Source organism: Hipposideros armiger, unplaced genomic scaffold (genome assembly GCF_001890085.2).
Source record: "Hipposideros armiger isolate ML-2016 unplaced genomic scaffold, ASM189008v1 scaffold_449, whole genome shotgun sequence".
In the NCBI taxonomy this organism is placed as follows: domain Eukaryota; kingdom Metazoa; phylum Chordata; class Mammalia; order Chiroptera; family Hipposideridae; genus Hipposideros; species Hipposideros armiger.
Genome location: NW_017731799.1, coordinates 24,848 through 39,890, shown reverse-complemented (window position 1 = coordinate 39,890; position 15,043 = coordinate 24,848). Strand labels below are relative to the sequence as shown.

The window sequence follows — 15,043 nt, the reverse complement described above, 5'->3', positions numbered from 1 at the left end:
TCCATCGTATATATGTACCATATCTTCTTTTTCCAGTCATCTATTGAAGGACACTCAGGTTGTTCCCATGTCTTGGCTGTTGTAAATAATGCTGCAATGAATGCAGGGATACATATATATTTCAAATAAGTGTTTTCAAATTTTTCAGGTAGATACCCAGAAGAGAGACTGCTAGGTCATATGGTAGCTCCATTCTTAATTTTTTAAGGAGCCTCCATACTGTTTTCCACAGTCACCACTGCCACTTTTAATTAGAGTACAATCAATTATGCATTTTACATTTTACTAACTGCCACTGAAGAAGCTGGTTTTGCATTCATCTGTTAAGTGGAAAGAGTCCTGAACTGGGCACCATGAGACCTGGACACTAGCACCCTCTCTGCCCTCACTCACTGTGTGTACTTGGGAAATTGACTTCCTGCCTTCTCTGAGTTCCCTTCCTTGAAACACAAGGCTAGCTGGGAGATATTAAGTCCTCTCCAGCTCCAAATTCTAAATATTCTTGCCACATAGCCTCTATGGATTCATTTATTTCTGTGACATTCCAGTTCCATATATTGTCTGCAATGCCTCCTTTCCCCTAACCATTCTGATTCCACTTCTTCATAAATTTTATTTTTTTATTAAAAAAAAACTATTTAAAAGAAAGCAACCAAATAATTTCTCAAAGACATATATATGGTTACCTTTACCATGTAAATAGGGAAACTTGACCATCCTCGAATCACACTTTAGATTGTAAAATACAAATTATTTGCCCAAGGCTACTTAGCATCAAGCACTCATACATTCATTCATTCATTCACCAAATATGTATTGAACACGTCTAATATGCAAGGTACTGTTCTAAGCACTAAATGTGTAAGTAAACAAATGGGACAAAACCCTTGCCTTTATGAAGCTTACACTCTGGCAACACTATCTCCCAATTTGTTATTTCTGACAACCACATTTGTCCATTTAATTACACTGCTTCTCTCAAAATATTATGCATGAAAATTTAAGGAAATCACTCATCATGAGAAAAAACCCAATTACTCAAGGACAGGTATAGTTCATAAAAACCTAATAACAACCCCACAATTCCTGAAAAACTCTTTTGGATAGTGGAAGTTCCTACATAAAGAGCCAGGCTCTTTCCCGCTTCACATTATTTTTAACCAAAAAAAGAACCAAACTAGAAATACTATTCTATGACAGAAGTGAGAGTGCATTTCTAGCCAGATGAAAAGTATTTTTGAAATAGTCTAGGCTAACATTCCCTCCTCTTAATTTTAGAGGATTTATTTCAAGCTTCCTTTTATTTTTACAGAAATGAGATTGGGTGGTGATTATGATACCATATATAAGGAGGTAGCATTATTTTTTAATTTAAATGCATCACATTCAAAATAAGAAGCTAAATGAATTAAATATAAAATATGAAACTGGAAAATAGAGAAAAGACTTCTAAATATCCATCAAATTTATGGAGGGAGACAATAATTCTAAATTGAGAAGTAATAGATGAAATTATCAAAAAAGGTAGATATGCTCACTTAAAAATTTTAAACTTCTGAATTCCATACAATGAAACACTGTGAAACCATTTTTAAAAGTCACCTAGAATGATATCTTGTTAAGAGGAAAGAACACTTTTGTACCATTATGTAGAGCATGCTTTTATTTTTGTAAATACAGACACATAACACATATACAGATATAGCTGTATCCGATAATTTTCAAGAAAAATGGTCAGAGAAAGTATACTCCCTTCTGTACCTGAATTAAAGGTATCTGTCAAAATCCTATAGCAAAAGTCATACTTCATTTGAAAATGGACATTTCCCATTAAAGTCAGAAACAAGAAAGAATTCCTTCTAACATTGCTTCTGTTCAATAATGCATAAAAGGTTGTAACCTATGCAACAAGGCAAGAAAAATAATTGAGAAATATAAAACTGGAAAAGGAAGAGACAAAAATGCCCTTTTTTTGGTCAATAAAATTGCTTTATATAAAATCTGAGAATTTCAACTATAAAACTATAGAAACAGGCAGCAAGATGGTTGGACACATTATCAACATACAAAAATCAGTAGCATTTCTTTATGTCACAAGTAAACACTAGAAAATATAATAGAAAATAACATTAAAATTGCAACAAAACTGTAAGGTACCTAGGGAAAAAATAATAAAAAGAAATTCATGAAGAACACAAAAAAGATGTAAATAAATGGACAGAAAGACATCAATATCAATCATCACCATTTAGTTAATCTATAAGTTCAAAGAAATTTGACTCAAAACCTGAACAATGGTCTTAAAATTCATTTGGAATAAAAGTGGACAAGTGTAGCTAAAACAATTTTAAAGACGATGGGGTGAAAGGACTTGCATACCAGATAGTAAGAGTCATTATGAAGTGTTATATTTCTGGAGGGATACAAAAATAGACTAATGAAACTGAATAGCAAGCACTGAAGTAGACAGATGTATACATGGAAATGTACTTTAAGACAATCCATGTGAAGAAAAAATATTGAATTCCTACCTCACACCATACATAAATAATTGTGAATAAATACTTTTAAACTTTGAGACTATAATGCAGAAGAAAATCTTTATGGTCTCAGAGTATAATAGAAATTAATTAGGGTAAAAAAGACACAAACTTTTAAAAAATGGATAGATGAATCTAACCACATTAAAATTAAAATTATATGTTCAATAGAAGACATCATATACAAAGCTGAAGGACAAGCCATGGATTGTAAAAAGATACTTGTAATGCAGATAATCAAAAAGGATTTGTAACCAGAATTTATAAAGAACTTAACACAAATAATAAGAAAAAGACTAATAACCCAATATAAAAATGGGCAAAGAATATTAAGGTATTTCAGGGAAGAAAAACTGAAGTGTTTGATAAAGACATGAAAATATGTATAACCTACCTAACAGAAATAGGAATGAAAATTAATACCACAATATATCTTTTCACACTCATCAGATTGGGATCCAGGCTGTTCTTATTTTGCAAGAGTTGTGTTGGCTGAAACTCATGCATATCAGAGCTGTGCAACTTGAGGACTGCCGCTATATTAAAAAGTCTGATGGTACAAGGGTTGTTAAGGAAGTGAAAAAATTGGAACCCTGATGCATCAATGCTGGGAGAATAAATCTACTACACTCACTGTGCAGAGCAAATTGGCACTATCTAATAAAGTTAAAAACATTCATATCCTGTGTCTGAGAAATTCCACTTTTACTAGGTATATACACTAAAGAAGCTCTAGTACATATATCCATGAGACATCTAAAAATGTTTATTGCAGTAGCATTCATAATGACAATAAAGATAATAAATAAATCCCCCTAATAGAATACTGTACAGTAGTTAAAATGTATGAACTATAGTTACATGTGTAAAAATAGATAAATCTCAAAAGCAACATTGAGCAATAAAAGCAAGTGACATTTCCAGTCAAAATAGCAGAGTAGGTAAACACTGTGTTGCCTCATCTCACCACCACATCAGAATTAAACTAAACTACAGACCAATGATCATTAAGGATTGCCTGAAGTCTAGCTGAACAGAAGTTTTATGACTAAGGACAGCAAGCACCACTTCAAGACTGGTAGGAGAGGTGGAAACACAGAACAAGCTGGTCCCAAATCCATGTGTGTGGCAGTTAAAAATTGGGAGGGATATCTCAGCTGCAGAGGTCCCCCCTGAGGAACGAGGGGTCCCAGCCCCACACCAGGCCCCCCAGCCCAGGGTTTCAGTGCCAGGAAGAGAAGTTCCCACAACTTCTCTCTGTGAAAAACAGTGGAGATTGTGGCTGAGTGAAACAGAGGTCTGCTGGAGTCCCAGGTGTTCCTCTTGAAGGGTTTGAGCATGGACTCACTCACTGATGGACTCATTGTCTCTGAACTCACTGCTGGGGCAGCAGTTCGAAAGGTGCCAGGAGGAATTGAATTGTCTGGCTTCAAAGCGAGGGCTGGAGGGGCAGCTTCCTCTCAGTCAGAAGCACTGGCAGAAGCCATTGTTCCTTTGTTGAGCCCTCTACCCATCAAGCATACAGACTAGGCAGGCACCAGAGCCCTGCTAATGTTAATCCTGCTCCATAGGGTCAGCCCCTGCACAACAGCTCTTCCACTGTAGTCATGGGCCAGACTTCACAACTAATCAGTTGAGGGTCAATCCTTCCCATTGACATGCAAACAGCAAGCTCAACTACAACAGGATGGCCCACACAGGGGACATACCTGGAGCATCCGGGCTCAGGTGACCAGGAAGAGACTGCACCACTGGACCCCACAGAACACCTAAGATCAGGAGACATAGCTGTTCTACCTAATACATGGAAACAGAACCAGGGAGACAGCCAAAATGAGGAGACAAGGAAACATGTCCCAAATGAAAGAACAACAAATCTTCAGAAAAAAAAACTAAACAAAATGGAGAGAAGTAATCTACCAGACACAGAGTTAAAAACACTGGTTGTAAGGATGCTCATTGATCTCAGTAATTCAACAAAGAGATAGGAAACATAAAAATGGAGACAGAAACCATAAAAAAGAACCAGTCAGAAATGAATACAAGAACTGAAATAAAGAATACATTAGAAAGAAAAAGAACAAAAAATGAAAAAGAAAAGGATAAGACAAAGCAAAGAAAAAAACTAAAACAAAAATAAGTAAAATTTAAAAAGTACATGAGAGGGAATGAACAGATTAGATGAAGCAGAAGATTGAATCAGTGATATAGAAGATAAGGTCGCAGAAAACACCCAATCAGAACAGCAAAAAGAAAAAAGAATCCAGAACAATGACAGTAGTTTAAGGGGCCCTCCAGGACAATATCAAGCATACCAACATTCGCATCAATGGGGTACCAGAAGAAGAAGAGAGGAAGGAATTGAAAACCTATTTAAAGAAATAATGATGGAAAACTTTCTAACGTGGTGAAGGAAATAGCCATGCAAGCCCAGGAAGCACAGAAAGTCCCAAACAAGATGAACCCAAAGAGGCCCAAAGCAAGATACATCATAATTAAAATGCCAAATATTGAAGACGAAGAGAGAATCCTAAAAGCAGCCAGAAAAAAGCAATTAAGAGTCTCATGCTCTTACCATCTGAGAGTGCCGAGAAAAGCAGTTAATTACCAACAAGCTCCCATAAGCTGTCAGCTGATTTCTCAACAGAAATGTTACAGGCCAGAAGGGATTGGCACAAACTATTCAAAGTCATAAAAAGCGAGGACCTATAACCAAGATTACTCTACAAAGCTATCATTTAGAATTGAAGGACAGATAAAGAAAAAGTTAAAGGAATTCATCAACACCAAACCAGTATTACAAGAAATGTTAGAGGGACTTCTTTAAGAAGAAGATAAAAAATATGAATAATAAAGTGACAATAACTACATATCAATAATTACTTTCAACGTAAATGGATTAAATGCTCTAATCAAAGATAGGGTGGTCTCCCTGAAAGCTGATGCTGAATAATAATGAATGTTATCTATAATTTAATATATGTGTGTGTGTGTGTGTGTGTGTGTGTGTGTGTATTTACAGGATGTGAAGTACAGCATAGGGAAGAGAGTCAATGGAATTGTAACAGCTATATGTGATGTCAAAGAGGTAGTAGATTTGGGGAGGAGGGCTATCACTTTGTGAGGGCTGTAAATGTCTATTACATTGTTTTGTACACCTGAAACTAATAATAAAGGGTGGCTGAATGGATAAGAAAACAAGACTCTTACATATGCTGTCTACAAGGGACTCACTTTAGATTGAAAGACACACACAGACTGAAAGTAAAGGAATGGAAAAAGATATTTCATGAAAATGGAAGCAAAAAAAATAAAAAAGCTGAAGTAGCAATACTTACGCCATACAAAGTAGACTTTAAAACAAAGGCTATAACGAGAAACAAAGAAGGACCTAGTAATCTCACTTCTTGCTATTTATCCAAAGAAACCCAAAATGCTACTTCAAGGGGATATATGCATCCATATATGCACTGAAGCATTATTTACAATGGCCAAGATATGGAGGCAACCTGGGTGTCCATCAGTGAATGAATGGATAAATAAGAGATGGTACAAGGGCTGGCTGAGTGGCTCAGTTGGCTAAGAGCTCACTCAAGAGTTTGAGCTCTGAGCAACAGCGGTTCGAGTCCAGCCCAAGCTGAGCAGCCGCTGAGCTGCCAACAGGTAGCAGGATGGCTCAGCTAAAAAAAAAAAAAAAAAAGAGAGACAGTACATATATACAATGAAATATTACTCAGCCACAAAAAAGAACGTAATCTTGCCATATGCAACAACATGGATGGACTTGGAGGGTATTGTGCTGAGTGGAGTAACTCAGAGAAAGACAAATGCCATATTATTTCACATATACATGGAACCTAAAGAACAAAATAAACAAGACAGAAACAGACAGACTCATAGATACAGAGAACATTTTGATGGTTGCCAGCTGGGAGGGGGATTGGGAACGGGTGAAAAGGGAAAGGGATTAAGATATGCAAGTTGGTAGTTACAAAACAGTCATGGGGATGTAAAGTATAGCATAAGGAATACATACTCGTATATAATCAATACTACTGTAATAACTATGTATGGTATCAAACGGATACTAGATTTGTTGGGGTGATAACTTCATAAATTATATAAATGTCTAATCATTATGTTTTACACCTGAAACTAATATAATATTGTATGTCAATTGTAACTGAAAAATTTTTTTAATTCTTTAATAAATAAAGGCAAGTTACAGAATGGCAGGCACTGTACAACATGTCTCTTTATATAAAGATTGAAAACATGCAAAACTATGTGCCTATGTTAAATATACTTACGAGGGCTCAAGATCACCTACCAAAGGGACAGACCTGGTATGCATGATAAATACAAAGTTCAAAAGAATAGTTACATCTGGGGTGGGAGGAAGGGAAGTGAAGGAGGTGGTGAATGGTATAGAGGGGGCTTCAATGATACTGTAAGATTATAGACTATAAAAGCAAAGAAGCCAAATGGTAAACTCTGCTAAACCTGTTTGACAGACACATATGTACACTTATTTACATGTTTTTATAATGTTCTTTGTATGTTTTTATGTTTGAAATATATCATAGTTTTTTAAGGATATGGGCATGTATTCTAAAAATAATCTGGAAGGATAAACCATGGTTATCCTTCTGTCCAAAGAAGGACAGAAACTTGGCAGTGTAGCTCAGAATTTTACTGAATACTTTTCGAATTTTGGGATGTTCAAACCAAGTGAATGTCATTACCTATTTAAAACATTTAATAAACTAATAAACGAAACAGAAACAAACAGATCCAGAGAACAAACTGATGATTGTCAGATGCAGGGGGGTTGGGGACTGCATGATAAAGGGGAAGGGATTAAGAAGTACAAATGGCAATTACAAAATAGTCATGGGGATGTAAAGTATGGCATAGGGAATACATATAGTAAATAATATAGTAATAACTTTGTATAGTGCCAGGTGGACTAGTCAGGGGGGTCATTTCTTAAATTGTATAAATGTCTAACCACTATGCTGTACACCTGAAACTAATAAAATATTGAATGTTAGCTGTAATTGAAAACAATTTTGCTAATTAATTAAAAAACATTTACTACAATGTTTTAAAAGGGCCTGGACACAATAGAGACAGAAAGCAGATTAGTGGTTGCCTGGGGGTGAGGACAGGGATTGAGTGTAAATGGTCTTTAGAGATATTTCGGGGATGATGGAAATATTCTAAAGCTGAATTGAAGTGATGGTTGCATGACTGTAAATTTACTAAATATAATTAAATTGTACACTTAAACCAGGTGAATTTTATATTTGCAGATTTTACCTCAGTAATTTTTTTTTTAAAGATTGAAAGGGGAAAAAAGGGCATGGGCCAAAGTTCATATGATTTGATCCAGTAATTCTGTTTTGGGCAAACTAGCCTAGAAAAGAGTACAAATTATAGGAGAGAGAAGAGACTAGGAGATTCCACAGAAATTTTGGAAATTTTATGGAGAAATAAATTTTCGGAAAACAAAACTAATACAGAAACATGTATTCAATACTAGAGCATTGGCCTGGGCAAAGTCACATATCACCTGTCACTCATCAGAAGAGCTACTCTGGCCCAGTTCCCCTGATAAGAAATAATCTCTGTTCTCAAAATGTTCACAGACTACCAGGGAAAAGTGCATGTATAGTCTACTCTAATGCAGTATTGACTGAAATGCTGTGGAAATGACAGTTCTTACCATATTGAGGCTTTAAAAAAAAATTTTGCTATTGCTTTTCAGATTTTCAAAAACATAAGGTGTTTCAGCATTTTTAGCATAGTATAGCAATATATAAATATAAATAAAATGTATTAGCATAATGTGCTTGCCTCATGTGGCCCCACTCTGTCTCATAAAAGACTCGCTTTTTTGATGATTTACTCCTTTCCTTTCCTTGCCTGGTATTCATACAGTTCTAGTCATTATATAAATGCTCTTCATCATTATAAAATAAACAAATCTAGAAATTGCCAGAACATTACTCCTGACACATTCTTGAAATACAGATTTATGTATTATTTTTATTTTATTTTATTTATGGCAAAGCCCTGTGCTTACCTGACCTTGAACTACCTCTACCTTTTTTTTTTTTTCCCACTGGGGCTCAATTCCAAGTTGGTGTCCAGTTTCTATGGAGAGAGGAGAAAACAGAGAAGTGTGGTGACCTGGCTAGACTCCCCCTAAGGAATTCTTTACATCACCTGCACCATCAACAGGAGTTGCTTCTTTGGTTTGCAATCCAGCCTTTTCTTCAGGGTGAAACAGGAGATGTGTTTATCACTTCAATTACCATTACAAGAAGGAAAATTATAGAGTTGTAATATGGTCATTGGGGGAACAGTCTGCCCCTATAGAGATGTTGGGGGGATGTTTGAAAACTGTTAAAAGAGAAATTTAAAACTGATCAAAAATTTTATAGCACTTAGTTATTTGTAAACAATACAAAGAATCGCCTCCTCTTGTGTATGGTCCCTTTTAGCTATACAATGAGTGGCTAAAACTACGTCTCCAGTTTTCGCTCCTGAAATTAATACATTTCAAAATACCTAGACACTCATTATCTCATTTAAGCTTCACATTCAGCCAGTGAGATTTTTATCTGGCAAAGAACTTATGTGAAAAGAATTGTACTGTTTCTTATTTATTCTTATTTAGGTTCAGGAGAAATCTACTCAATTACAGAATAACTTATTTGCTCTTAAATGACAGTATTAGTACTTGTTTTATTCCCACTTTCATAGAGATTTGTAAAAACTAAAATTTTAAGCACATAAAAGCAAATGCATCTTGTTTCCTTTATCATGAAATCAAATATATGTTTCAAATCCACTAACAGGGTTGTGAGACTTTTTCTCAACATTTAGCTGCTGTTTTCAAATTAATCCCTTTATTTTGTCTCAGGAAAGAGACCCTGAGGTTTGAGAATCCCCTTGTGTGGTCCTTTCGTTCTGTCCCCAAGTGACACTTAATTCAGACTGGAGACCGTGCAGTTAACCCACCTCTCCGGCCCTGACCCAGCTATTGCTAATGCTTGGTTAGACCCATGGATTGTACTTATTTGAGGACGCTGTATTTCCATTTCCTTGCTTTGGTCCCAGATATTTTTTTTCTATTTCAGGTAATGGGGAGAGTGCCAACAATTTCCATTAATAAGACAGAAGGCTGCCACATATATCTCAGTGAAGATGCGTTAGACTGTGAGATAGTGAGTGCCAAGTCATCTGAAATGAATGTTCTTATCCCTCAGGATGGTGATTATGTAAGTACCTTTTAAAAGACTGTAAAGAATTTTTCTTGAGCCTTCATTATTAACATTGTTAGAGAATGATTAATCAGTCAGCTACCAATCTATGAGCTTCATTTGTAGAATAGTTCACAGGCAGGAGAGGCATTCAGAGAGTTGCCTTTACATATCCTCTCTCCTATTAGTTTCTTGACTATGCTCACTCCTGGATTTGTGACTCCAGGCAGTTTACTAATAATTACCTTGGTGGACTACCATTTATCAAGTAGTACACCATGCATGTGAGTTTATATAAGTTAGGACTGAATATTTTTCTTGTGCTATACTGGAGGCAAACAGAAAACAGGGAGAAATGCTTTGGGGGAAAAATAGGGGGTGATAAGTAGATTTATTTGTGTAGGTTTTTCTTATGTCAGAAGTTCGCAAACTCAGCATAAGAATCCACTGGGAAGCTTGATGAAAATGTCGGCTCCCAAAGGCCACACCTAGAGGGGATTCGGGAGGCTTGGAGTGAGGTCTGGAAATCTATATTTTAATAGGCCAATAGTCCATCCAGTGATCCTTCTGAGAAACACTGGCCTAAGTGATTTGCCACCATTTATTTTCATTGCCTCCTCTCCCCCAACAAAGCAGCTTCTAACTGAAGCATGCAGATATCCTCCTATGTTGAAAAAGAAATATAAATAAATGCATCCTCTGCATCACAATGTGGTGGACCTGCCAGTTGTTGCTATTTGGAAGCAAGCTATTGCTTTCTACTAGTTATTGCTTCTTGGAAGTATGGAAATAAACCCAGAGACTATTCCCCCTGATTCTAACTGTGAGAGGGTGCCGTGAATTGGGGAAGATGGGAGAAAACATGCCTTAGCAGACACACCTTTGGAAGAGGGGCCCTCATCAGCCTGTGGGTCAATCACCAGCTGTCTACACAGCCGTCAGCACTCTAGTTAATCTCCTTAGACAGAAAACATGACTGTTCTCATGTTCTCCTTTACTTGCAGGACATTGTGTTTTGTCCAAATGTCCAGGGAGACATTTGGTCCAAAATTAATATAAATCCCACTTTTCTGAGAGATTTAAACCCTGACCCGCCTATCTAACCCCTGTGCTGTTACCAGCCAGGCTAACCAGGGAAGAAGGGTTATTATTGTCAACACAGCCACAACACAATTATTGGACCCACAAAACATGGCACTATTTTTTATCTATTCATCCTGTAAACCAAAAGTAGAAATAAAACATTCTGGGCTGTTTGAACCCAGAAATGTTTTCTAAGTATGGATGTTTCGGACAGGACCACATTTTAAGGACCTTTTGGCATGGGCCAAATGTCTCCATGGATGTTTTGGACAGGACCAAATGCCCACTAATCTCTCCTTCCCCTAACATCAGTAAGTTCTTTAGTGCTACCCAGACACGTGCTACATATTGCAGCCTAGAAATTTATCATTTAAGTCTAAAAAACAAAAGTCTGCCAGCAATAGGCCATGCTTCACCACTAGGTGTATGGCCAGCCTAACACTGAGGCAAAAAATCCTCCTCCCACATTCTCCACCTGAAACAACCCACTCAGTGCTATAGCCAATACAGAGTAGCTCCAGAGAGGAGAGCCAAAACTTAGGGCGAGCCCTGGCCTTTGCAGCTTTTTAAGCAGAGGGCTCAGCTGCATGGGAACTGGATGTGCTAAGAAAAGCAATGAGGTTTGGGTGAGCACTCCAGACTGATGAAGCTACAATCCCATGGCATCTGTATATCTTAAAGCTTCCTAGGAGATTTCAATGTGGAGCCAAGAGTGAGATCTGTTTACCTGAAGGATGAGTATAGATCAAAACCTGAGCTTGAACAGTCCAGTCTTCCCTCTATGAGTAAATTATCTCATGCCCTCTGTTCTAGGCCCTCTTCCCACATTTTCCAGTTGGAGATAATAGGGAGCAATACAGAGGTCCTGCTGTGGGCATTGTCATCTGGGAATGGATGGTAGAAATGGTGCAAACCAAAAGAAATCAGTCCCCCACAGAAGATCTGTTATCATATTACTATCACTTTACTCCCCAAAAAGATTGGGGATGGCTAAAGTGCAGATACTATCAAAGAGGTGCCTTTACCCCTAAGCATTCTCTACCTGGCCTTATTTACTCATCAAAGAAAAGCCTCAGAAGAGATATTGGCTACACAGACACACACACACACACACACACACACACACACACACACACACACACACACACACACTAACACACTAGATTATTAAGACTGCCTCCTTTGCTTCATCTTAAGACTTTGCATTGCAGACTTCACTCAAGGAGAATTCATCACACGTTATAGACAGGGCCTTCCCTTTAACATAAATAAATAATGACTTCTTCCTAAAGAAACAGTTGGATCCTACATCTAAGAAGATATGTTCTCATGTGTGTATCCCATGAAACATCACGTCTCACTTGATGGTGAGCACAGGCGTCAGCTCATCATACTGCTGGGGTTTCAGCAGCACTGTGTATACAGGAAGTCCAGGGAGGCCTCAGAGCTGGGGCCAAGGGGACTGCTCCTCACCTCCCTTTTTTGATCCTCTTCTGAAATAACTGGAAAATCACTCTCTGGGAAAGGAGAGATTCGAAACCACCTTTATTTAGGCTATTCTGCATTTTTTCTCTCTGTGTGCGGTATGTGGTGTATGCGTGTGGTGCGTGTGCATCCCTTTCCTAATGGGAAGAGTAGGGTGGCAGGATGAAGGGTAACACATTCATATATAGCCCAAAGCACATTTTTATATTTCATCAACGAGTAGACAGGTAACACCAGGATAAAGTGTTTCTACTCGGTGTGATGGGACCAGCGGCCTTGGCATCTTCAGGGAATTTGTTGGAAATGCAGATTGTCATTCTCTTCCACAGATCTGCTAAATCCAAGTCTGCATTTTAACAAGATCCCCAGTTGATTTCTGTGCATGTTTGAGTTTGGTGGAGAGTCATAGGTAACAGAAGCTGTCTAGGTTTGAATTCTGGCTGCTCTGCTTACCAGTGATACCAACTTGGGCCAGTTACTTAACCTCTCAGGCCTCTCTTTGCTGTAGATGTCATCTCAATTAATATCTAGCTTATAGGGATGTAGGAGATTGACCGAGTTCATCTATAACCAGTGCTTAAAAAAAAAGTCTGGTTCTTGGTAAGTTCTAGTTTTAATGATGGGGCTGGCAGATTGTTCCAGAACTGACACGTGATTATGCAAGTCTCCATGTGACACAGAAGTCCTCGCCATGATACGGGTTTGAGTTCCATAAAAGTCTTTGTCCATCATGTGACACTCATCAGACCTTCCATCTGTTTGCAAAAGGAAGCCTTGGTTTAAATAACTCTGCTCCACTTGCCTTTTTCTAGAGAGAATTTCCTGTTCCTGAACAGTTCAAGACAGCATGGGATGGATCCAAGTTGGTCACTGAACCTGCAGAAATTATGGCTTAACCTCCAGAGAGACAGAACCCCTGATCTGAATCCCCACATCAAAAAAAAAAAAAAAAGAAAGAAGAAAGAAAGAAAGGAAGGAAGGAAGGAAGGAAGGAAGGAAGGAAGGAAGGAAGGAAGGAAAGAAGAAGAAAGGAAGGAAGACAAAAAGGCAGCATTAAAGACCAGAAGTTGTGGTAGCACCTACTACTTCAGTTTTGGCCACCAACAATTCTGTGCTGTAAGAAACAGCATCATTTCTGGCACGCCTTTATGGGCATTTTGAAGTATTTAACATTTCTTCATGATTTGCCTTTCTGTGTGATTTGAGTTCCACATGATGAGCTGTGAGCATTGCACATTTAAAAGGAAACAAAAGAATTCTGTTCCCCTCACATCAACACAGTAGCTGCTAGGTAAAAATATTGCATGATTCACTTTTGCACTTACATTTAATTGCTAGTTGGGAAATAAAACCTTTGAGAATTTAAGATGTACATTTTTACCTTTTAGACAATTTCAATATGATGTAGTAGTCGTATACTCTGAAAATTTTACCATTTTTTTTCTTATTATTACCGAATGTTCACCTTTATCAGCGTGAATGCTCTGTCAGAATTAATATATATTTCGACCCATGTTTTTACAAAATTCCATACTAAGGACCATATTCAGTTTCCTGGTCCTTGGAAGACTTGTTTTATTTACAGTTACTTAAAACCAGAAGTAAATTGTAATGATTTACTATAAATATTTTTCTACCATGTCACTTCAAAAACTTTTACTTTTCTGCATAAAGAATTTTATGCCAAAAGATTGGTGGGAGGAAGCAGATATCATACCTCACAATTTTGCTGTAAGATCAAGCTTAATTTTTGTTTTCCAATTTTTAACCTGTTAAATATCAGATGCCTTGTAAGTGATGTCTTTAATGTTTTATTACATGCTACTTTCTTCTTTTTCCCTTGCCAGACATGTTAACCAGGCTCAAAAATGAACACACAAAAAAGCCATAGATGTATAACTTCTTCTAAAACCTAAGGAATTGTTTGTTGGTTTAGTTGTTGCTCCTATTTTGTAGTATTGATAGTACATGCTTTTTCAACATAACAGTAACCATCATACTCCCTTATATATTTTTAGTACATAGTGCTGAAAAAGCTGCAACTTCTTGGATCACGTGTAATGAATTATAGTATAATGCTTGCAGACCCAATACAAGCATATATATTGTGCCTATCATAGCCTTTGGAATATAGATATCATTTTCGTTTTTTAGATATCTTCTATATCCATATAAGATTCAAATTACTAAATGCTCATGTACCAAGGTTTTGCTATAAAAGTTTTGTCCATATGAATAATGTTGTGGCTTTAGTAAATATCTTTTTTCAGTTGTAAACTTATTCTGAAATAAAGTGAAATTCTAATTATCTAAATGCTGTGATGAATTCTGGGTATTAAAGTTACTTTTTTTTTTTCTGCTTTGATTTGTCCCTTGCTCATCAGATTTAGGAAAGACAGCTGCGTCCTTCTGATTAAATTAGAGAATGTACCCAGCATGTCATCAGCTTCCCAGAAGAATGGTTTCTCTGAGATAGGTATCATATAAAGCCATTTGCAGTTGGAATGATTGTCAGAAAATTCTAGAATCCAGTTTTATAATTCAAGGTCTCTTCACTGAGAAAATCCCCCTCATAGATATTAATGAAAAAATTCCAGAAAATAAATTGTTTATAAGTATGATTACATATGAGGTGTGATCAAAACTATGGTGAATGTTTAAATT

General features: G+C 36.9%; 1 protein-coding gene across 1 annotated transcript in view; it reads left to right on the top strand.

Moving 5' to 3' along the window:
• The window catches only part of CAP2 (cyclase associated actin cytoskeleton regulatory protein 2), a 161,741-nt gene extending 147,048 nt beyond the window's left edge, over positions 1-14,693 (top strand). Inside the window, exons 12-13 of the mRNA XM_019665738.1 lie at positions 9,689-9,829; positions 13,192-14,693. Of these exons, the coding sequence (XP_019521283.1) occupies positions 9,689-9,829; positions 13,192-13,275 (225 nt within the window). The 3' untranslated portion in view covers positions 13,276-14,693. The remainder of the gene's footprint in view (positions 1-9,688; positions 9,830-13,191) is intronic.
• The last annotated feature ends 350 nt before the right edge of the window (positions 14,694-15,043 follow it).